Source organism: Astyanax mexicanus, chromosome 2 (assembly GCF_023375975.1).
Source record: "Astyanax mexicanus isolate ESR-SI-001 chromosome 2, AstMex3_surface, whole genome shotgun sequence".
In the NCBI taxonomy this organism is placed as follows: domain Eukaryota; kingdom Metazoa; phylum Chordata; class Actinopteri; order Characiformes; family Acestrorhamphidae; genus Astyanax; species Astyanax mexicanus.
In genome coordinates, this window is record NC_064409.1 from 9,354,237 (window position 1) to 9,379,846 (window position 25,610).

General features: G+C 39.6%; 1 protein-coding gene and 1 long non-coding RNA gene across 2 annotated transcripts in view; both read right to left on the bottom strand.

Annotated features, from left to right (window-relative positions):
- The window catches only part of LOC107197297 (scavenger receptor cysteine-rich type 1 protein M130-like), a 63,703-nt gene that overhangs the window by 21,972 nt on the left and 16,121 nt on the right, over positions 1–25,610 (bottom strand). The window contains exons 10-12 of the mRNA XM_049474227.1: positions 24,861–25,169; positions 5,483–5,542; positions 5,217–5,381 (exon numbers count right to left, since the gene is read on the bottom strand). Of these exons, the coding sequence (XP_049330184.1) occupies positions 5,217–5,381; positions 5,483–5,542; positions 24,861–25,169 (534 nt within the window). The remainder of the gene's footprint in view (positions 1–5,216; positions 5,382–5,482; positions 5,543–24,860; positions 25,170–25,610) is intronic.
- Positions 20,910–21,273, bottom strand: LOC111192927 (uncharacterized). Its single transcript, XR_007431380.1, has 2 exons — positions 21,148–21,273; positions 20,910–20,977 (listed from the first exon to the last, which is right to left on the bottom strand). It is a non-coding gene; the product is annotated as an uncharacterized LOC111192927 (long non-coding RNA).

Consider the following 25,610-nt stretch of genomic DNA (forward strand, 5'->3'; position numbering starts at 1 on the left):
ATTTTTATTTATCTGCTATGGTCATTTTTTTGGGATTCTTATTATTATATCATCCTAATTCTCTGCTGCATCATCTGAATGAAAACAGAGATATTTAAAGAAAACAATTCATATTTAATATCTGCTTTCTACCACAAATATTAAAATTTAAAACAAACGCTTTTTTGTGTGGAGATTTTAGCCCCCCAGTTTTCTTCACAATTTAGTAATTTCCAATTTCCTCCCTCTAGCTAGGACCTCCCAAATTGCACAATGCTATCAACATTTGGAGGGTAAAGGTTACCATGTGCTTCCTTTGAAACATTGTTTTGTAGTTTTAAATAATCAAACCTGCTAAACTATCAGTGATCTGCTCAGCAGTGATGACATCATCATAGTTTTCTGCTTGCTCCTCTTTTTCTGCTTCACCTGAATCAAATAAAAGAAGACCGTCTTTATACACAGAGCTTCATATTTGACACTGTAGTATAATGTACAAATACAATCAGGAGATTCATTAATAAAGGAACTTACTTATTTGATCACTGGTGATGACATCATCATAATATTCTGCTTTTACTCCAGTCAAAGACTTTTCTAAAAAAAAGATCAGTTGTGTGATGGTTTAATGGCGACATAGTTGTTTTAGAAACCCCTGAATAGACACACACACACACACACTCTTAAAATAAGTACATTTTTATGATAAAAAAAAGTATTGTAAAAAAATATAAATGTATGTTAAAGCCCTGATATTGTTTGAGATGTGTAAAGCAAAACATTGGTAATATTGGTAGTATGATCAGATTTTATACGTCTGAAGAGGTTTGAATGTAATTTCCTGAAGAAGGACAGTGGGTGTGGTCTCTCAGTCATATGTTTCAGCTCTGTCTGAGGCTCCAGTTTTAGAAACCCCTGAATAGACACACACACACACACAAAGATCCTCTTACCAGAGAGAAGCTCTTCATCCACATCCCCTATCCTGAATGCTGATCTTCAGAGATGATACTTCCTGTTAGAGGAGATCAGAACAGTCCAGAATCACATTCAGAATCCAGAACCTCCAGAATGCAGGGATTAAATCTATAAACTGTAAATACTGGATTTTTAATAAGATCTCTAAGTAAAATAAAAAAAATCACATTTATTTTAGCAAGATACATTCTCATTTTTCTACATTTTAATATTGGTAAAATGATAAAGAGTAAAAAAGTATGGTAATAATAAAACTTACCCGAGTGAAAACTTATATCCTCATATCCTTCAGAAAAGATGCGTCCTGTTACAGAAGATCAAAGCAGTCATGGAAACGTTCAGAACACAGAACCTCCCACAAACCTCTGAGTGATTGCTTGGTAGCTCAATGTTCTTCACTTTCTGTCACTGTTTTAACTGACCTGTCAATTGGTGTCACTAGGTCAAGTAGTAGCCCACTCACTTGTTACTTGTTTGCTTTTATCTCTGATTCACTTGGCTCCTCATTCAGTCACTTACTCACTTGGTCACTCATTTGGGGATTTGGGCACTCTGTCACTTGGTCACTTACATGCAGTACTTGGTCAGACATCTTTTTAACTTCAGTCTTCTTGGTCACTCAGTTACTTACTTTATTCACTTGATTATTCATCTGGTCACTCACTCACCCTTCTACGTCACCTGGTCAACTGTTATTATTAATTTGGGCACCTCAATAAGTAAGTTACAGTTGCCCACTCAGCCACACATGTGAAACACATTTTACCACTTAGTCACTCACTTGGTCAGTGGTCACTTTTGGTCAGTTGGCCACACATTTGGCACACAGTTTATCACTTGGTCACTCAGTTGGTCAGTGGTCACTTTTGGTCAGTGGTCATTTTTGGTCAGTTGACCACACATTCAGAACACAGTTTATCACTTGGTCACTCAGTTGGTCAGTGGTCACTTTTGGTCAGTGGTCATTTTGGTCAATGGTCACTTGCGGTCAGTTGGCCACACATTCAGAGCACAGTTTATCACTTGGTCACTCATTTGGTCAGTGGTCACTTTTGGTCAGTGGTCATTTTTGGACAGTTGGCCACAGATTTGGCACACATTTTATCACTTGGTCACTCACTTGGTCAGTGGTCATTTGCGGTCAGTTGGCCACAGTTGAAATTTATTTCATCACTTGGTCACTCAATTCATCAGTGTTCACTTTTGGTCAGTTGGTCAGTCAGTCACGGATGTGGTCATTTGTTTACTTACTTACTTACTTTGTCACTTATTCAGCTGTCCACTCACTTGTGTTACTTGGTCACACAGTCACTTAATGTTGGTCTATTGATCACTCATTAACTGATCACTTGATCACAGGATCACCCTTTCACTTGTGTGGTCACTTGATTGTTTTTGGTCAGTTGGTTACCTGTCACTTACTCATTTGGCCACTCAATCTGTCAGTGGTCATTCATTTGGTCATTGGTCACTTTTGGTCAGTTGGCTACTTTTGGTCAGTTGGTCACTGATTTACCTGGTCACTTAGTTTCTTACTTTACTTCATTTATTCTTCTAACCACTTCATTTTATCAGGGGGTCACTTGGTCACACAGTCACTCATTTTTGTTCTGTTGGTCACTCATTCACTCAGTTACCCGATCGCTTGGTCACACGGTCAGCCTTTCACTCACTTTTGGTCCCCCGGTAAGTGCTTCTTTTCGCTGGCCACCTGATCACTAAGTTGGTCAGTGGTCACTTTTGTCCAGTTGGTCGCTTCAGTCACTGAATTTTATGGTCATTTTGTTACTAACTCTGTTATTTATTTGTCTGAACAGTCACTTTTGCCATTTTTATCGGTCACTCATTCACTTGTTTATTTGTTTGCTAGGTCACATGGTCAATCTTTTACTCACTTTTAGTTGCTTGGTCACTTAGTTATTCACTTACTTGGTCACTTGGTCCTTTACTTGGTCACTTGTCACTTACTCATTTAGCCACTTAATAACAAAATGTGGTTAAGCAATTTCTCCCCTTTTTGTTAGTTGGTCTGCCTTTATTGGGTCACTTTGTCACTAACTTATCATTGACTTCTGGATTGCTCAGTTGCTTGTTTACTTAGCCAAGCAGTCATTTGGTCATGTCTGTTTTTTACACATTCGGATTCTTATTCTTGGTCATGTAGTATTGCAGTCACTTGGTCAGGTATTCACCTAGACTGTTATTCAGTAGCTTAGTAGACCTTAGTTGTTCTGTCACATGGTCAATTCTTCATTCACTCAGTCTCTCATTTGTTATTTGGTCATTCTCTCACTCGTTAGTAAAATCTATAGGTCACTCTTAAACAGTTACTCTGACACTCACATTCACTCACTCTCTCTCTCTCTCTCTCTCTCTCTCTCTCTCTCTCTCTCTCTCACACACTCACAGTCTTACCACATACACCCCCTCCCCTCGCTCTCTTCCTTTCCCCTTTCCTGTTTTCTCCACACAAACACACACACACTCTCTCTGTCACACACACCTGCAGCTATGTGGTTTTCTCAGTGTTTCCATAAATGGAAGAAATCAGCAGCTACACCAGAACTTCTCTAACTGCACACTTCATTTAATACACATATCACACTCATTTACCTGATTCTCTCTTATTATTAATACACTAAAAAAACACTGAATAACTGAATAAATGTTAGTTTGAGAAGCGCTGAGGAAAATAAGAACATGCCTGTGTATTCCAGTGTGTGTTCTATAATCTCAAATATAGTTAAACTTTAATTAAACACAATAATCCTCATATTAAACACGAAGCATATATCACTCACTCCGCTGAGTTGAATAATTTCTGGTGGTGACGTATCTGGGGTCGATCTCCTCATAGATGTCCTCAGACAGAGTCTTCCTCCTCTGCTTAGAGATCACTGTGAGAAAGACAGAGAGAAACATGGAGTCAGATCAGTAGAAGCAGTACTGATGATTAGAGAATGGAAATATAGCAGAGCCTGTTTTATTCTGTATGAAGTTGGTTAAAATATTGTATTTTATGTGTATTAGATATAAAATGTACACTGACATGCAAATCTCATGGTATGAGAACCAGTACTGTGTCCCATCACTTTTGCCATGTCACATGACAGCTAAATAACACTGCACTAAACTGTGGGATATGTATGTGCGGCCTTCTGCATTGAATGCAGTTATGATTTCTGCCAGAGTCGCTTGTCTGTTTTAGAGGTGTCACGTGACTAAGTACAAATACTTAGTTACTTTATTTAAGTAGAAAATTTGGTTATCTATACTTATCGGTACCTCTGACACCCTGTTGGTTTATTTGCAATTTTTTTTACACCTGCACACGTTACGCCACACTCCAGCAAGAACATAGCATATAGTAGACGTATGCAGTCTAGTATGAAGACAGTCCGTGGGGAGATTTATAAGAACTCGATCTAAACGTCCGATTAAGCTTCTTTAATATATTTAAATTGTACTAAAATACATTTATTTTAATGGGCATATGTGCATCTGAAACAGGGAGCCTAATGGATCCCAAATTGATCAAAATTAACATTTTGTTATAACATTATAATCATTATGGCTTTAAAAAAAAATTATTTTCGGGAGGAGGGGTAGTGCACTATAGGCCCCTGTGGTGTGGCCTAAGCTGTATTTTTTTTCAAAGTTTTACATTACATTTTTTTTAAACCATGCTATATATACTTTTACCTGAGTAATAAATGTGAACACTTATGACACCTTTAATCTGTTCATATATACAGTTCATGTTATCAATCTGAAACCCACTATTAGGCATTGCTTAATAATTCACACCACCTCACCATGTGCACACTTCACTTACAAGAAAATAGCTCTCAACTTATACAAGTGATTTTCAAGCTGTTTTTTAAGGTAGAAGTTAATAATCAGCATAGTGTTGTCACATGACTTTTGTAATTTAGCTTGTATATGTAATGTTTGGTTAAGAAATATTATTAAACAATATAATTATTATGATCAAAACTGTTGGTAAGTGAATACTGAGATAGTAAGTAAACAAAACATGGAGCACAAAATAATTAATAGTTTAAAAATAAAAAAAAACAATTAAATGAGAGTATATCAGAATAAACTTTGAAAAACGTGAAAGTAAACTTTGTGCTCATGCAATTCATTCATATTAATGGTTGATTAAAGTATGGTTGTTATTCAGCAGTTGAAGAAACAGACAGATTCAGAGATGTGATATACAGAGTGGATTATAGTTTATCTCTGAATCTCCCTACCTCTCCTGAGCACTCTGTTCTGATAAAACAGCACAACCAGAAGCACTAAGGCCAGGAAGAGCACAGATCCCAGAACCAGGAGAGACAATGGATAGATGGAGGGAACAGCTGGTGGAGGAGTTTGTGGAGCAGGGTCTGGTCGCTTCTCTGTCTGAACAACTGGAACTAAAAACTCTACACTGAAACTGTGTAGAGCTAAATAGTCCATTCATCTGGACGTTTAGAAAAATATATATTTAGAATTTTCTTTTATATAAATATAGTACCTGTGGGGGTGGGGGTTGTTGGTGTGGGTGCAGTAGTCGTAATAGTAGTTACGGTTATGTCTGTAAATACAAAAACAAAACACAAAATAACTGAATGTTAATTTGCAATACATATTGTGACTTATTATTAGGGCCCGAGCACCGAAGGCGCAGGCGAAGCCTGCACCGGAGGTGCAAAGCCCTATTGTTTTTGGTCCGTTTATTATTATTATTATTATTATTATTATTATTATTAGGGCCCGAGCACCGAAGGCGCAGGCGAAGCCTGCACCGGAGGTGCAAAGCCCTATTGTTTTTGGTCCGTTTATTATTATTATTATTATTATTATTATTATTATTATTATTATTATTATTATTCTGCCTCTTTGCGTCCATTTTTGAGGCATTTCCGATACTCGAAAACTCACGCATTTTGGCACAGGCCTCAAACTCGGCGAAAATTGTAAAGTTCCATAGAGGCTGGACTTTGGCGTGGTTCAGGAGCTCTATAGCGCCACCAAACGTCGGCATTGGCCGAGATGAAGTTTGTCCAACGTGCACCAACTTTGGTACGCTCATTGACCTCCTCATAAACAACAAGAATCACTTGGTTTTATTTGACTCCGCCCAACAGGAAGTCGGCCATTTTGACAGGAAGTTGCGAAATAAAAAGTTTCCCGCTGAGTTTCGGAGGGGTTAAGATGTTTGAAATCTCCTAAAATTTTACAGAGCTATTTGGCTTAGGCCATACTTTGACCGTAAGTTGGAATTTCGTAAATTCGTCTTTCATCAGCTCTCTAGCGCCACCTATTTTATATCATATTTATGAAAAGCTCTCAGCCTCTTGATAATTGGCAGATTCAATAAGTCTTTGAAATGATTTAGGAATATTTTGTCGTTTTTCTCATGTGTAGCTAGAGGACTCTACAGCGCCCCCTATTTTGTTTAGGCCATTAAATTAGCTGTAGCTGTCTCAAAATTTCTCCAATATTCTCGATTTTTGGCAACAACATAGAAACTATCATCCCGCACATATTACCCATTGGCTTGTACTAGCTCTGCCCAACAGGAAGTCGGCCATTTTGAAATTTGTGGAATTTTTACACATTTTTCACCAACTCATTCAAACTTCTCCTAGAGTCTTTGTCATATTACCTCTAAATTTGGTGTGGATAGGCTCCAGACATACATGGTGATAAATTGCGAAGGAATAGTCGATAGCTGAAACGATGACGTAATGGCGGACAATTAATTTAATGGAGACGCAACACTAGACCAAAGTGAAACCATGACACGGTCATAAAACAGATGATTGAAAAATCATGAAACTTGGTAAAAACACAAGAGACATCATAAGACACGTTTTTAGTATTGGAATGATTGACTCCGCCCAACAGGAAGTCGGCCATTTTGAAATATGTGCATTTTACACACATTTCTTGCATACTTTGTCGAACTCCTCCTAGGGAATTTGTTGAATACTCTTGATATTTGTCAGCAAAAAACTACTACCATCCGTGATGATAAATTGCGAAGGAATAGTCGATATCTTAAACGAGGACGAAATGGCGGACAGTTGAACTGCTTGAGATGCCCCATTAAAACAGGAAGTGAATACATTCTGGTGTTAGTAGGTGTTTGAGGAGGTTAAAAAGGTTGAAAACTCTCGAAAATTTACAGGCCTGCTTGAATTAAGCAGTACTTTCATCTGAAATTAAAATTTCTTGTATACGTATTTCATTGGCTCTATAGCGCCACCTAGGTTTCAATGCATATTTGACATTACGGGAATGCTCAAAACCTCTTGAAAATTGACAGATTGCATAAGACCTAAAAACACTTTACAAATATTTTGACAATTTTTTCATGTATAGCTAGCAGACTCTACAGCGCCCCCTAATTCGTTTGTTTAATAAATTAGCTGTGGATGTGTCAAAATTTGTCTAATCTTCTCAAATTTTGGTAGGATCGTAGATAGTATGACCCTGCACATATTTGCAATTGGCTTGTATTAGCTCCGCCCAACAGGAAGTCGGCCATATTGGAATTTGTAATATTTTTACAAATTTTTCACAAACTAATTTAAACTGCTCCTAAAGTCTTTGTCAGATTACCTCTTATTTCGCTGTAAATGAACAACAGACATATTTGATGATAATTGCCAAAGGATTAGTTGATCGGTAAAACGGTGACCCAATGGCGAGCAATTGAGTCACTAGAGACGCAACACTAAACCAAAGTGAAACCATGACATGGTCAGAAAACAGATTATTGAAAATTCATGAAACTTGGCAAAAACACAAAAGACATCATTACACACATTTTCAGCATTGGTAGGACTGACTCCGCCCAACAGGAAGTCGGCCATTTTGAAATATCTGCATTTTACACACATTTTTTGTGTACATTGTCAAACTACTCCTAGCAAATTTGATGAATTCTCTTGGTATTTGGTAAAAATAAACATTGAACATATCTGATGATAAATTGTGAAGGAATAGTCGATATCTCAAACGAGGACGAAATGGCAGATGGTTGAATTTTTGAGATCCCACATCAAAACAGGAGGTGAAAACCTAGGTAATGCCAGGTGTATTGAGGAGGTTATAACGGAGAAAAACTCACAAAATTTGACCGGCCTGCTTATCTAAGGCTGTTGTTTGATGTAGAATTAGAATTTCAAATACATGTATTTTAACAGCGCTATAGCGCCACCTGTATTTTAAATGGATATTTCACATGTTTAACAGGATAGAAAACTCTTGAAAATTGGCACACTCAATAAGACCTCAAAATTACTTTTACCGGTTTCTCGGTTTGGCCCGGTACGATTTGCGCTGTTGTGCGAGGGCCCTACGTCCCCCTGTGACAGGGGGACAACTCGTTATTATTATTATTATTATTCTGCCTCTTTGCGTCCATTTTTGAGGCATTTCCGATACTCGAAAACTCACGCATTTTGGCACAGGCCTCAAGCTCGGCGAAAATTTTAAAGTTCCATAGAGGCTGGACTTAGGCGTGGTTCAGGAGCTCTATAGCGCCCCCAAACGTAGGCAGTGGCTGGGATGAAGTTTGTCCAATGTACACCAACTTTGGTATGCTCATTGACCTCCTCATAAAGAACAAGGATCAATTTGATTTATTTGACTCCGCCCAACAGGAAGTCGGACATTTTGACAGGAAGTTGCAAAATAAAAAGTTTCCCGCTGGGTTTCGGAGGGGTTAAGATGCTTGAAAACTCCTAAAATTTTACAGAGCTATTTAGCTTAGGCCAAACTTTGACCTTCAGTTGGAATTTCGTAAATTCGTGTTTCATCAGCTCTCTAGCGCCACCTATTTTATATCACATTTATAAAAAGCTCTCAGCCTCTTGATAATTGGCAGATTCAATAAGTCTTTGAAATGATTTAGAAATATTTTGTCGTTTTTCTCATGTGTAGCTAGATGACTCTACAGCGCCCCCTATTTTATTTAGGCCATTAAATTAGCTGTAGCTGTCTCAAAATTTCTCCAATATTCTCGATTTTTGGCAACAACATAGAGACTATCATCCCGCACATATTACCCATTGGCTGGTATTAGCTCCGCCCAACAGGAAGTCGGCCATTTTGAAATTTGTGGAATTTTTACACATTTTTCACGAACTCATTCAAACTCCTCCTAGAGTCTTTGTCAGATTATCTCTAAATTGGGCGTGGGTAGGCTCCAGACATACGTGGTGATAAATTGCGAAGGAATAGTCGATAGCTGAAACGATGACGTAATGGCAGGCAATTAATTTAATGGAGAAGCAACACTAAACAAAAGTGAAACCATGACACGGTCATAACACAGATGATTGAAAATTCATGAAACTTGGCAAAAACACAAGAGACATCATAAGACACGTTTTTAGTATTGGTAAGACTGACTCCGCCCAACAGGTAGTCGGCCATTTTGAAAAAAGTGTGTTTTACACACATTTTTTGCATACTTTGTCGAACTCCTCCTAGGGAATTTGTTGAATACTCTTGATATTTGTCTGTAATAAACTGCTAACATACTTGATTGTAAATTGCGAAGGAATAGTCGATATCTTAAATGAGGACGAAATGGCGGACAGTTTAATTGCTTGAGATGCCCCGTTAAAACAGGAAGTGAATACATTCTGGTGTTAGTAGGTGTTTGAGGAGGTTAAAAAGGTTGAAAACTCTCGAAAATTTACAGGCCTGCTTGATTTAAGCAGTAGTTTGATCTGAAATTAAAATTTCATATATACGTATTTCATTGGCTCTATAGCGCCACCTAGGTTTCAATGCATATTTGACATTACGGGAATGCTCAAAACCTCTTGAAAATTGACAGATTGCATAAGACCTAAAAACACTTTACAAATATTTTGACATTTTTTTCATGTATAGCTAGCGGACTCTACAGCGCCCCCTAATTTGTTCATTTAATAAATTAGCTGTGGATGTGTCAAAATTTGTCTAATCTTCTCAAATTTTGGTAGGAGTGTAGATAGTATGACCCTGCACATATTTGCAATTGGCTTGTGTTAGCTCCGCCCAACAGGAAGTCGGCCATATTGGAATTTGTAATATTTTTACACATTTTTCACAAACTCATTTAAACTGCTCCTAAAGTCTTTGTCAGATTACCTCTTATTTCGCTGTAAATGAACAACAGACATATTTGATGATAATTGCCAAAGGATTAGTTGATCGGTAAAACGGTGACCCAATGGCGAGCAATTGAGTCACTAGAGACGCAACACTAAACCAAAGTGAAACCATGACACGGTCAGAAAACAGATTATTGAAAATTCATGAAACTTGGCAAAAACACAAAAGACATCATTACACACATTTTCAGCATTGGTAGGACTGACTCCGCCCAACAGGAAGTCGGCCATTTTGAAATATCTGCATTTTACACACATTTTTTGTGTACATTGTCAAACTACTCCTAGCAAATTTGATGAATTCTCTTGGTATTTGGTAAAAATAAACATTGAACATATCTGATGATAAATTGTGAAGGAATAGTCGATATCTCAAACGAGGACGAAATGGCAGATGGTTGAATTTTTGAGATCCCACATCAAAACAGGAGGTGAAAACCTAGGTAATGCCAGGTGTTTTGAGGAGGTTATAACGGAGAAAAACTCACAAAATTTGACCGGCCTGCTTATCTAAGGCTGTTGTTTGATGTAGAATTAGAATTTCAAATACATGTATTTTAACAGCGCCATAGCGCCACCTGTATTTTAAATGGATATTTCACATGTTTAACAGGATAGAAAACTCTTGAAAATTGGCACACTCAATAAGACCTCAAAATTACTTTTACCGGTTTCTCGGTTTGGCCCGGTACGATTTGCGCTGTTGTGCGAGGGCCCTACGTCCCCCTGTGACAGGGGGACAACTCGTTATTATTATTATTAATAAAACCTATATTCTAGAATTATCAAAAATGAACCAAAATGGTTACAATGGTCTTGCAGACTATGTTCACCCATGACTCCTCTGACCTGCACAGGTGACTCCAGCGCTGTGGGAGCAGTCAGTGTGGATCTTCAGGGAGTGAGGACAGTCCCACAGGTGAATCTCATTCCCTCTACACTTCACTCTGTTCATCCAGATAGTTACTCCACCAGAACCATCAGCAGCACTTCTATTAGCACTCAGCGCCGGCCCACAACCCAGCTGCCTGCAGACCACCTGAGCATCCCTGATGTCCCACAGATCACCACATACAGACCCCCACTCAGCACTATGATACACCTCCAGCCATCCAGAACAGCTTCCCACGCCTCCCCTCAGTCTGAGAGGCAGGTGATCTTCATCACACACACACACACACACAAAGGAATAATTTCAGTCACTGATTTCAACCATAAGGTACAATATGGTGTATTTATTTTTATAATTGCATTTTTGTTTACAGAATTTAATATAATAAAAATGGTATAATTACTTAATTATTATCTACTTACTTGAGCACTTCCGCTGATGCTGACTGGGTGTTGAAAAGCATTTCAGATGGTTTCTTAACACACTGAGATTCTCCTTATCTTTTACAATAAGAAATTATTAATTACTGACGGTTTCTCCATTATTCTAATTCAATAAAACAACAGTGTCACAGTTAAATGGCCTAAATGGGCCTTTTGGAAAGCTCAGCTGAGCAAATTTTTTTCCAGGTAACGAGTTCTGTGATTAGTCTAACGAGTAGGACAGGTGCGGTGAACACCTGATTTGCTTTCTGCTCAAAAAATGCATTCAAAGAATTTCATGATTGCACTATTTCAAATTATTCTAATTCGTTGACCAGCACCTGTATATTACTGCTTTACTGGCTGTTTAATTAGATAAGGAACCTAGTTAATTAATATGTTTATGACGTATTTTTGGGCGTTGCCTTCCCCATTCCCGCGTGCTCTGTGGGCGTGGATGCAGTGATGTCATTGGAAAATCCTTAAAAGTCTTCCGGAGTAGGATACACTGATGTAACCTCCGTTGGAAGCCTACTACAGGTGGATTTTAAGCGACTTCTTTCGTCTCCTACGGTATTCGGACAGGCGGCAAGATGGCGTCACAAAATCAGTTTCCGGGTTACGGAGGAGAGGAGGAGGATCGGTAGGAAAAAGGAGACACTTTTGGGGTTTCTGGACGCAGCCTCTCTCTCCGTTTTATCTGCGCTAGAAACGCGCACTCTCTCCGCTTTTAGACTGTTTGGTCCGTTTTTCTGCGCTAGAAATGCGCACCCTCTCCGCTTTTAGACTATTTGCCCCTTTTTTCTCCCGCTAGAAATGCGCACTCTCTCCGCTTTTAGACTATTTGCCACGTTTTTCTGCGCTAGAAACGCGCACTCTCTCTGCTTTTAGACTATTTGCCCCTTTTTTCTCCCGCTAGAAATGCGCACTCTCTCCGCTTTTAGACTCTTTGGCCTGTTTTATCTGCGCCAGAAACGCGCACTCTCTCCGCTTTTAGACTCTTTGGCCCGTTTTTTGCGCTAGAAATGCACACTCTCTCCGCTTTTAGACTGTTTGGCCCGTTTCTGACACCTAGCGTTCAAACTTTGAATCTTACGTTATAAAAACCTGTTTAACAGCGGGCCAACTTTCATTCTATTTCTAAAATAGCTTGCGGGCCGCTCAAAAAAGGGAAACGGGCCGCCAATGGCCCGCGGGCCGTAGTTTGGACACCCCTGGTATACAGGTGCTGGTCAACGAATTAGAATAATTTGAAATAGTGCAATCATGAAATTCTTTGAATGCATTTTTTGTGCAGAAAGCAAATCAGGTGTTCACCGCACCTGTCCTACTCGTTAGACTAATCACAGAACTCGTTACCTGGAAAAAAATTTGCTCAGCTGAGCTTTCCAAAAGGCCCATTTAGGCCATTTAACTGTGACACTGTTGTTTTATTGAATTAGAATAATGGAGAAACCGTTTCATTGAATTAGAATAAATGCTCGAATTTTTGTTTTCTGTGAAGAGTGTTCACTGTGCAGTATAAAGTCAGGGTTGAGTAGAATTTCTAAGTTGTAAAATCAATCATGGGTAAGCAGCGCGACCTCTCAACCGGAATAGTGGCTCAAATTCAAGCCCTTCGCCAACAAGGCTTGACTCAAACTAAAATTGCTGAGCAGCTCGGCATCAGCCAGTCTTCCGTCTGCAAAGCTCTCAAGAAAAACTGCAGCAAGCGCACCAACTGTTCCGGCGTCCGAAAAACTTCTGCTCGCGACAACAAGCAGCTGAGAAAGATCGCAGTCAGCAACCGGTTCAAGTCCACTTCCGAGCTCACCGACTTGTGGAACAAGCAGACCGGCGCTGACGTCTCCAGATCAACCACTTACCGTCGTCTGCGCGAACTCTGCTTCAAAGCTCGCGTTCCAGCAGTAAAACCGATGCTGAACAAGAAACAAATGGAGAAACGGCTGAAGTGGGCCAAAGAACACGACGAGTGGACTGCTGACGACTGGCAGAAAGTGGTCTTCAGTGACGAATCACGCTTCTGCATCTCCTTCGGTGACCAAGGTCCTCGTGTCTGGCGTCGTGGTGGCGAAACCTACAACCACGAGTGCGTGAAAAGATCCGTCAAGTTTCCCCAGAGCGTTATGGTCTGGGGATGCATGTCCGCTCGAGGTGTAGGGAAACTCTGCTTCCTCAAGAAGACTGTCAATGCTGCCGTATATCAAGATGTTCTGGAAACGTTCCTGATTCCGACTGTTGAGGAACAGTTCGGCGAAGAAGACTTCATATTTCAACAGGATCTTGCACCGGCTCATGCGGCAAAGTCGACCGAAGATTGGTTCACTAAAAAACAGCTTGAAGTTTTGGCATGGCCGGCCAACTCGCCTGACCTCAATGTCATTGAAAACCTTTGGGCCATCGTCAAGCGGAATATTCGCGACGGAAAGCCTACTACGCTGGACCAACTGAAGCAGAACATCGCCACTGCCTGGGAAGCTGTGAGTGCGGAAACTTGCGACAAGCTGGTCAAATCGATGCCGCGGAGACTTCAGGCAGTCATACAAGCCAAGGGGGCAGCCACAAAATACTGAGAAAGTGATGATTGTAATTATAATAAAAATTATTCTAATTCAATGAAACGGTTTCTCCATTATTCTAATTCAATAAAACAACAGTGTCACAGTTAAATGGCCTAAATGGGCCTTTTGGAAAGCTCAGCTGAGCAAATTTTTTTCCAGGTAACGAGTTCTGTGATTAGTCTAACGAGTAGGACAGGTGCGGTGAACACCTGATTTGCTTTCTGCACAAAAAATGCATTCAAAGAATTTCATGATTGCACTATTTCAAATTATTCTAATTCGTTGACCAGCACCTGTACACTCTCTCTCCCTCTCACACACACACATACACAATAAATCTAACTCGCCCCTAGTGGCTACAGAACTTCCGAAGTTATAATCCTGAACATGCAGTACAGAACATATTAACATTTGCTCTCTACTAATTATTATTTATTGCTCTTACAATTATATATATATGTATTAATAGCTACATTCTAACTGACCATCCATTTACACATAATGCCAGTGTTTTATCAGCTGCTTGGTGAAGGCAACTGTTTATTATTCTCAAATGATTGCTCATCAAAGAATGCCTTCAAACTGCATTTTGCCATGTCGTTTTCTAGCTAACTGTGTGCTGAAAGTAATTGCGCTGTAACTTACACTGACAGTATTTCATCTAAAATGTAAAAAAAAATTTTTACAACATGAAATACTATTTTACACTGCAATGTATTTACATTAACCTGCATTACAAACGCTTTTACCCTAAACTAAAAATCACTATGTATCGAAATAAAAAAAATATTTTAAACTAATGTACCCTGACAAAACTGACAACTGTATGTAACAACTTTCTTACATCCTCTGAAAACATTTCCCTCTCGCTCTCTCGAATCCTTGAATCGGATTCATCCGCTCTAAAAGGACACCGCATCACACCCGCCGTTTAAAACGATTCTTCCGCATGCTCGGTGTAATTACCCATTCTCACCAGAGAGGGCCCTGAATTCTCCAAATCCCAGAAGAGTGATTATCTGTGTACGTAAATGCCTTTACTAGAACGTTTTTTTTTTTTTTGCATTGATGCATCTTTAAAGTGTGTTGAAATTTGCTTTATTTGTTTATTTGCCTTGTACTTTATTTTCTGTATGATTGACATTATTGGTACTTACTTTGAGATTTATTGTTTTGTATTAATTTAAATTTCATATTTTTTGGGGGTTTAATTCTATGTACTTTAAGTTGGTTTTGATTTTTAAATATTGTTTTCATATTTTTGTATAAATAAAGAACACCAATTTTTGTACTTCACTAACATCTGTTTCTGTCTCTCTCTTTTAAGGGAAACGGACATTTCCGTAAAGCTCTCTATATTGTTCTCGATTTTATCTAAAGGCCACCAAAAGTTTAAAGGTCTGTAGTGATTGATTCTGCAGCAAGTGGTGACCGCTGTGTACTATGATCCACAGCGTCCGCTGACCTCACTCTCTCAACTTGGAAAGTTACACAATTGTTACTCCCTCGTTTCTGGTTGTCCTTATTTCTTTATTTGTACCTATAGTTAAGTAGTAACCAGTACAACCCATTAAGTATGTTTTTATTCACTGGTCCATAGAGAGTTACAAAGTTACACCATAAGTTATGGGAACTTACACTCTAAAACACAGGCTGTATTATAAAGTGTTAACAAATATTTTTTTTGTGGAATAGTTACAAAGAAATTTATTTAAGTTTAAAAGAGACTGACCATTTGCGCTCTAAAAGCCTTGATCAATATTGAATGTTTATCATGAATTTTTAGCAAAGACAGTATTAACGTTTTACAGAGATTGCCCTTTTGTATGTTAAGCTTGGTTTATAACTGTGTACCCAAACACACCAAAGAAACTTATTTAAACACAGACAATAAACTGTAGAAATTACGAGTTAAAGCCTCAGTGAGTAATGAATATTGCTTAGCGGCTTTTTACATATCTTTTGTCTTCATGTCCTGTTTGTTTATTACTAATCACAGTATGAAACATTTCAAATGTACCTATAAGTGCAATGAGATCAATTTAGGATAATCTCACACCACTATACTAAATAAACATTATGTATTATATTATTATTATTATTATATTATTTTATTATAACTGTTAACATGCCAGTATTGTATTTAATAGGTGCTATATTTAAGTCCAATGGAATTTGCTAATCAATGCTCTAATATTACATGATATATTGCATTATATCATATAACACGATATTAGTGTTGTTAAGAATTAACAGAGTTTTGGGATATGAACCATGCCTCAAGTTCCCTAGCTCCTCCCCCTGGTCCTATATATATACCTCCCAGGTGCTCCTCACCTACGTGACTTTCGACCTCGCACGTGACTTTCGACCTCGCACGACAGCACCTGCTGATCTCGCCGCCCTGGGCCTTGATCTGGTTGCCTCGGATTTCGAGCTGTTCTCTGACCGCTCATCCTCTGCCGCTCTCATCTCACTCCAGGCTGCGCTCCGTGGTCTCCTCGACTCGGCTCACCTGATACCCTGCCCAGCACGTTACCTGCCCGACTCGTCACGCTGATTCCACGCCTCAGCACTGGCGCTAACTAAAGCTACGAGTCAGTTCCCGGTTCGGAGCATCGGATCTTTTGATTCAGCGCAAGCTAAAGCTACTCGATCCAGCTCGTCAGACGCCCGGCCCAGCACGTTACCTGCCCAACTCGACACGCTGATTCCACGCCTCAGCACCGGCGCTAACTAAAGCTGCGAGTCAGTTCCCGGTTCGGAGCATCGGATCTTTCGATTCAGCGCAAGCTAAAGCTACTCGACCCAGCAAGTCGGTTCCCGGTTCGGAGCATCGGATCTTTCGATTCAGTGCAAGCTAAAGCTACTCGACCCAGCGAGTCGGTTCCCGGTTCGGGGCATCGGATCTTTTGATCCAGCGCAAGCTAAAGCTACTCGACCTAGCGAGTCGGTTCCCGGCTCGGAGCACCGGATCTTTTGATTCAGCGCAAGCTAAACTACTCGATCCAGCTCGTCTGATGCCCGGCCCAGAACGTAACCTGCCTGACTCGCTGATTCTACGCCTCAGCACCGGCGCCAGCTATTCTGCTCGACACAGCGAATCAGTTCCCAGACAGCGCGACCACCCTCCCTCCCTCCCTCCCTGCCGGTGAGGCTGATCTAATATCTCGAATTAATACATGGTTTCCTCAGTTTGATCTATTGTTCTCGATTTACTCGATTGTTCCCTCTATTTATATCGGTTTCCTCTATTTTATTATTTTCTCTATTCATTGTTCCCTTAATTCATTCAATGTTCCCTATAATTAATTCACTGTTCCTTCGTTCAATCAATTTATTGTTCCCTCTATTTAATTATTGTTCTCTCTAGCATTCCGTCGAACTGTTTGCCTGTTCAGCATTATGTATTATTCCCTCTATGTAATTTACTGTTCCCTCTATTTATTTAATTGTTCCCTTAATCCATTTCACCATTCCCTAGATCTATTTCACTGTTAGATTTAAGTTATTGTTCCCTCTTTTTTAATCATCGCTCCCTCGATTTATTGACCTTTTCCCTCGATCTGTTTCACCGCTAGATTTAAGTTATTGTTCCCTCTATTCATCGTTCCCTCGATTTACTAATCATTCCCTCGATCTGCTTCTCAGCTAGATTTAAGTTGTTGTTCCCTCTATTTACTCATCGTTCCCTCAATTTATTAATCGTTTCCTCGATTTATTTATCATTCCCTCAATCTATTTCATCACTGGATTTTATTATTGTTCCCTCTTCATTGCCCCCTCGATTTATTAATCATTCCCTCAATCCATTTCCCTGCTAGTTTAATTGTGTTCCCTCTATTTATTCACCGTTCCCTCAATTTATTAATCATTCCCTCGATCTATTTTACAGTTCGATTCAATTTGTTTCCTCTATTTAATCATTTCACTCTATTCATTGTTCCCTCGATCCTTTTCACCATTTCCCTTGGTCTATTTCACTGTTCCTTCGTTCCGTTTCCCCGTTCTAGTTCCCTCGTTCCCTGGTTCCCCTTGTTCCCTGGTTCCCTCGTTCCCTCATTCCCCTGTTCCTTCGTTCCCCTGTTCCCTGGTTCCCTTGTTACGTTCCCTAGTTCCCTCGTTACGTTCCCTAGTTCCCTCGTTACGTTCCCTAGTTCCCTCGTTACGTTCCCTAGTTCCCTCGTTACGTTCCCCTGTTCCCTCGTTCCCCTGTTCCCTAGTTCCCTCGTTACGTTCCCTAGTTCCCTCGTTACGTTCCCTAGTTCCCTCGTTACGTTCCCTAGTTCCCTCGTTACGTTCCCTAGTTCCCTCGTTACGTTCCCTAGCTCCCTCGTTACGTTCCCTAGTTCCCTCGTTACGTTCCCCTGTTCCCCCTTCCCTAGTTCCCTCGTTACGTTCCCCTGTTCCCTCGTTACGTTCCCTCGTTACGTTCCCTCGTTCCCCCGAGTCCCCCAGTTTCCGAGTCCCCCAGTTTCCGAGTCCCCCAGTTTCCGAGTCCCCCAGTTTCCGAGTCCCCCAGTTTCCGAGTCCCCCAGTTTCCGAGTCCCCCAGTTTCCGAGTCCCCCAGTTTCCGAGTCCCCCAGTTTCCGAGTCCCCCAGTTTCCGAGTCCCCCAGTTTCCGAGTCCCCCAGTTCCCCTGTTCCCTCGATCCGTTCCCCTGTTCCCTTGATCCATTCCGCGACGGCTCCTTTCTAATTCCTCGATTCTGTTGTTTCCTCAGTTCTCTTTCTGTTCCCTCAATCCCTGCAAGCGAGGCGGACCCCTGCACCCGGCCATACTAACGCGCTGAATTCTTCAGTCGTCACTTCTCTCCGCCTGCTGGTTGAAGTCCCTCTAGTGTCCGCGTTCTTCGTCCAGGCGCCCCTGTCTGCTGTGATGACCTTCGGTCCTGCCTGTTGCTCTTTTGGGGACTAAGCTGGACTCTCTCTACTTCAGGCCCCTTCTTTGATTTCAGAACAATCCTGTCTTCCAAGCTGCACGCGACATCATGCAGGACCCATCATCAGTTGCAGGCCCATTATTGGTTCCCACGTAATGAAATGTGGAAGTGTGGAAATCCAGGGAACTAACTCTTCAAACAAGATCAGACTGTTTAACTCTGTCAAATCAGTACTGCTGTACGGAGCAGAAATTTGAAGGACAACAGTGCCAACAATGAAGAGAGTGCAGTCATTCATTAATTCATGTCTGCACAATATTCTCCAGATCCACTGGCCAAACATCATCAGCAATCAGGATCTGTGGTAGAAACAAACCAACTTCCTACAAGAAGAAGAGTTCCAGAAAGGTGTTGGAGATGGATCGGACTCAGTCTTCGGAAGCCTGCCTCCAAGCACTGACCTGGAACCCAGGGAGAAAGAAGTAGAGGAAGGCCCAGAAACATGTCGCGTAGGGATCTGGATGCGGACTTAAGCGGATGTGGTACACCTGGAGTCAAGTAGGACAAAGGCCCAGGATCGGGATGCCTGGCGAAATCTTGTTGAGGGCGTATGCCCCAGAAGGGGCGAACGGACCTGACAAAGTAAAGAACAGACTTCAGGCCAAAAAGGGACAATCAGTCCACCTTAAACTTCATGAGATCAACCCCTATTCTCAGCCGATTGGCCTTCAACCCAGTTGGGAGCAAGTGTCATACCCTAGACGTTGATTTAGTTTTTCATGGTTGTCACATTCCCTTGTCAAGAGAAGATAACTCACCCGGCCACAAACCTGTCCAACTCCCCATTCAGTCAAACATTATACTGGTTTTCAAATCGTATCACGAGGACGATGCTAACTCTGCATGCCATCTACTATTAAGACTTTTCACTCAAACCACCCGAAACGCCGTTCAAGATCTTATGAAGTTCTGCTGAAGACCCCAGACTCTCACTTTCGCTTACCTCACTTTCAGTTCAGATTCGGCTGCCGGTCCTCACACTTCGTCTTTTTGGGGGGATTTGGCTTGAGAACCGTCCCAAGCTGTTCTGAACTGTACCCCAAGTATCATCATCACAGTTCCCCTCCCCGCATGGTGTAGGCGGGGTTCATTATAGCAAAGTGTTGTTAAGAATTAACAGAGTTTTGGGATATGAACCATGCCTCAAGTTCCCTAGCTCCTCCCCCTGGTCCTATATATATACCTCCCAGGTGCTCCTCACCTACGTGACTTTCGACCTCGCACCCGCCTCCACCCCATCACCACACTCATCTTAATCTCTTACCTAGCTGCGGGGGGGATTTGGCTTGAGAACCGTCCCAAGCTGTTCTGAACTGTACCCCAAGTATCATCATCACAGTTCCCCTCCCCGCATGGTGTAGGCGGGGTTCATTATAGCAAATATGATATAATTACTGTAAGATTAATACATACCTTTATAGAAATATGTAAACTCTACAGAGATGGAAAATAACCAAAAAGAGACACATTCTTTATTGGTGATAAAATCACACTTTATTATGAGATCATTGTTTCATGAAGTATCGCATTTTTAGAACATTTCACATTAAAACCATTTTCTAAAATAAAAACAAACACATTATATGCAGATACTTTGCAGCACTGCATAGTTTGGATTTGTTGTTTTTTGTTAAAAAAAATCTAAGAAAATATAAACGTTAATCTGATCATTTTAGCGAATGAAAGCAATGCATGTGAGCATAATACTGAATACACAACATTAGAAACTCAATGAGAGATACATTCAATAGGAAAGCAAGAAAAAGGATGTTTGGCAAGTTGGCAATAAACAGTTTTAAACTTGACAAACCATTAAAGCTAATATCAAAGCTAATGTATTTAATGTAAGCACTGTCTACTTTATATGTATTATGAATGTTTTTTAAGTGCAAATAAAAAAAATATTGTTACAAAATAGGACAAAAGGATACCTAAAAAAAATGGCATTTAATCCTTGGTTTTGTTCTTCAGTCTCTGTTAGATGATCTATCCATTTGCCTCAGGCCCCTTTGCCACCTCCACAATGTCTCCATAGTCTAAATACAACAGAAAGAGAACTGTCCTTGTTAAAACTCTCTTTGTTTTAAAAATCACAGTTAAACTATACTATACTGTAATCCACTGTCTATAAAACATCTTACAGTAATGCAAATTCAACTTTTTTTTTTTTTTTAGCAACATTCCTTTTTTCTGTCTATAAACTTACCTCCATCACCTGCTACACCTCCTACATCCTGCCCATAAGCGACATCATCATAGCCCTCTGGGGTGCACACTGCTTAAACATATATAGCCATGTTTTAATAATTGTTAGTAGCAAATATGATAATATAGATTTAATATAGATTGAATTGATACTTCTTTAAAATGTGTTTATAATGAACTTTACATTTTAAAAGATTCATACCTATTGTAAAGTTTGGGTTCTCTCCAGCAGGTATGGCATCATCATACATCTCCACATTGTTTTCTGTAAAAATGCATTGCAGCATCAGTGTATAAGAACTATCTAGATATTCATTATAATACAGGCACCTGTAACAGGTCAGCCTGTGCTGTCAGTTCCTAACAGTGGTGATGGGAGCAAGACACAGAGACTCAAAATTCCAAAATACCAAGGGGGTAAATGGGGGTTTCAATGCATTGATACCATCGCCCTCTGCTGTCAGCTCGCAGCGCAGGCTGACACCTTATATCACCATCCTGTAGGAGAAAATTCTCACAGGAGAAAATTCTGTAGTTTACCATTTTTCTCCAGAAATTGTCTTTAATTTTTTAGGGTTTTTTTTCAGGTTTTATAACGACATAGCTACATTATTGTGATGATTTGTGGACATAAATGCACATGAAAAGCTTGCTGTTGTGGAGTTTGTGTAGACAATTGAGTCAAAGCCTATTTCATGGGTAGGTGTGGGCGATCTCTTCATTTTGTCATTTTCAATTAAGCAGATTTGAGTGGAGCTGATTTGAGGTGTGGTGTCTGCATTTGGAAGATTTTGCTGTGAAGAAAACATGCGGTTAAAGGAGCTCTCCATGCTGGTAAAACAAGTCATCCTTAAGCTGCAAAAACAAACAAAAAAAACATCCAAGAAATTGCTACAATATTAGGAGTGCCAAACTCAGTTTGGTTCATTTCTGAGAAAGAAAGAAAGAAAGCATTGGTGAACTCATCAATGCAAAAATGCGAATTGAGTATGCAATTCACTTGTTAAAGACTAAACATCAGACAGAAAGGCCCAGAAACAAACAGTAACTAAATACCGCTGCAGTAAATGCCTGGTGGAGCATTAAAAAGGAGGAAACACAGCGTCTGTTGATGTCCATGAGTTCAAGACTTCAGGCAGTCAACAAAGGGTTTTTAACCCATAGTAGATTTTTTTATTTACAATTATTTAAATTGTCCAATTACTTTTGAGGCCCTAAAATATGATTGTGTATAAATATTACTTTAGTTCCTCATATTTGTATGCAATCATTTTGTTCTACCCACTGAATTAAGGCTAAAAGTCCATCTGAATTTTTTTGTTCAAATTTGGTGTGGTAATGTACCAGAACCAAAGTTATAAAAATGTCTGTTCAAATATTTATGGAGAAAACTGTATAAAAAGTTGGACAGGTAGACAATCTGGTAGCCTGTGCCACAACACCCACCACTACAGCTTCCAATCAGACCCTAAATCTGGCTATTCCTGCTACTGCTAAACCTTCACCCAACTTATCCACGCAATTAGGACACAACCTGCTGTGCTTATTTTTCCTTTTGCTTATTTATTTATTTCTTTATTTATTTATTTAGTTCAAAATAAATATCCTCTGCTGTTCATATTTGAAATGGCAATATATATATATATATATATATATATATATATATATATATATATATATATATATATATATATATATATATATATATATATATAATTGTTAATACTGCAGCATCATAAATAAATGTAATTATAAAATAGGAACACACTTGATAATCTGTCAGGTGTCTGTAAAGCAGGGATGGCATCATCATAGTTCTCTGGTGTGTTCTCGTTTCCCACCTCACCTGAATCAAATAAAAACAGGTCTTTCACAAAGTTCAGTCTATTAATAATCTGGTATACATATATCTGAAGATGACTATTAATATTCATGTTACAGAAGAAAAAGAGTTACAGAACAATAAAGAAGGCTTTGTTATAAATACTTTAGAACTCAAATGTTGCATGGGGCATCTCTCTGAAAAAACAGTATTTTTATTCTACAGTTCTAACACATGTATGTGCCAACCTACCTGAGAGAAGCTCCTCATGTACATCCTCATAATTATGTTCTTTAGAGAGGACATCCCCTGCTAGAGGTGATTAGAACATCAACAAATACATTCAGAACGCCAAACAAGTTGCATTATTTCACTATAAGCTGCAGCAAAATAATGTATAAAACAAATGAGTGTTAAAAATGCCTATTCCAACATTTTCTTTTAAAGGGACTTTGACTGCACCTGCTGTTTTTTTTTTTTATAGAACTGTGCAAAAAGACTTTCTTAAGTCATTTACGAGTGGGTCAAAATTCTCTTATACGAACAAGCTCAAGACCTACGTAACTTATGAAGGTTTTCAGGAATTGCTCGCAGTGTTAAGAATGTTTATAAGTTATGTCTTTGTATCACTGGCACGTCTGCATTTTGTACCTCATTTGTGCTCCTCATCCACATTCATTGGTCACTTGATATTGAATAGTACTATTCCATTAAAACTAGCAGGATAATAGTAATTAACTGTTGACCTGAACTATATAGCACATTATGACTGTAAATTCACTACAAAAACTGCATTTCCAGCAGTAGCCAGTTAATGCCAAAACTCACTGCTTCCTAACAGCATTGCAGGCCTAAAGTGGTAGTGACAGAGATGATTAATTTACTGCATGTTCATTTATAGACATTTTACCACAATTTTTACGTGAAAGCTGACTTTAGATCCACTTCTAATATTGTGTGAAACTATGGATTGCCCTTAGACTCTACATTGTATTTACCTTTTTCAGTATTTCTGTTATTGACACGTTCATGGTCAATCTCTTCATAGACTGCCTCAGGCAGAGTCTTCCTCTTGGAGATCACTATGAAAGAGACAGAGAGAAACATGGACAGATTGAAGGACTAATGATGATTAGAGAAAGTACAGAAAGTGGATTTTAGATGATCTCTAAATCTCCCTACCTCTCCTGAGCACTCTGTTCTGATAAAACAGCACAACCAGAAGCACTAAGGCCAGGAAGAGCACAGATCCCAGAACCAGGAGAGACACTGGATAGATGTATGGAAAATTTGAGGATGGATTTTTTGAAGGAGTCTGCATCTCTGTTAGCTGTACTGGAACTGAAAACAGATTAAAAACCCTGTTAAAGACTGCATAGTGTTATTTGGATAAAGAAAAATCACACAAAGGAATTCGATAAAAGAGTACCTGTGGTGTAACTTGTAGTTGATTCAGATGAAGAAGTCACAAATATGTCTGAAAAAATAACACTACATTGATCAAGAAAAGGTAAAAAGAGAGCGAGATTAAAGCAGCATTATGTAAGAAGTGGCATTTCTTGCTCCCAGGCTCCAGTTGGAAAATGTAATTCATTCTTAAGTTACCCAAAAGCATATTATTTACACCAGAATTCTGGACAAGCTGAGAGCTACAGAACTGTGGCTGATGTGGTAATATTGCAGGCTTTTACAAAAATATGACTTTAGCATTGCCTGCGTTAGTAGTGTTGAGAGCCTAAAGCAGCCATAATACAAATACTATTCTCCTTATTACAGGCCAGAGGATCACAATGATTTTTAACCTAATTGAAATGCAGAGTACACTGAATTGAACTGGAATTAAAGTGCTTCAATTGGATTCAGAAACTCCAAATACATCTGATTCCTCTGACCTGCACAGGTGACTCCAGCACTGTGGGAACAGTCAGTGTGGATCTTCAGGGAATGAGGACAGTCCCACAGGTGAATCTCCTTCCCTCTACACTTCACTCTGTTCATCCAGATAGTTCCTCCACCAGAACCATCAGCAGCACTTCTATTAGCACTCAGCGCCGGCCCACAACCCAGCTGCCTGCAGACCACCTGAGCATCCCTGATGTCCCACAGATCACCACATACAGACCCCCACTCAGCATTATGATACACCTCCAGCATTCCAGAACAGCTTCCCTCTCCTCCTCTCAGCTGTAGAGGTAGGTACTCTACATCACACACATGAAACAAAAATATTATGTGTTGTCAGTCCAAAACTAGGACTAATTCATTTAATCATTACTTTTGTATTAAATAGATTTTGAAAGTCCTATTTAAAAAATGTCAACTGTTAAAAAAGGGAAATTTAGATAAGAATCACTTGACCAAACAATTAAGAATGCATGAGTGCAGAAACAAATCTGATTTGATTTTACCAATTTGAAAATCTGTTGAAGATAATCAAGAGGAAGATGGGTGATTACAAGCCTTTAAACCAAGCTAAACCATAAAGTTAAACCATAAAGTTATCAAAAAGCAGTGTGTAAGACTGGTGGAGGAAAACATGGCAAGATGCATGAAAACCATGGTTTAAAAAAACACTGTTATTCCACTAAATATTGATTTCTGATCTCTTAAAAATACATGAATATGAACTTGTTTTCTTTGCA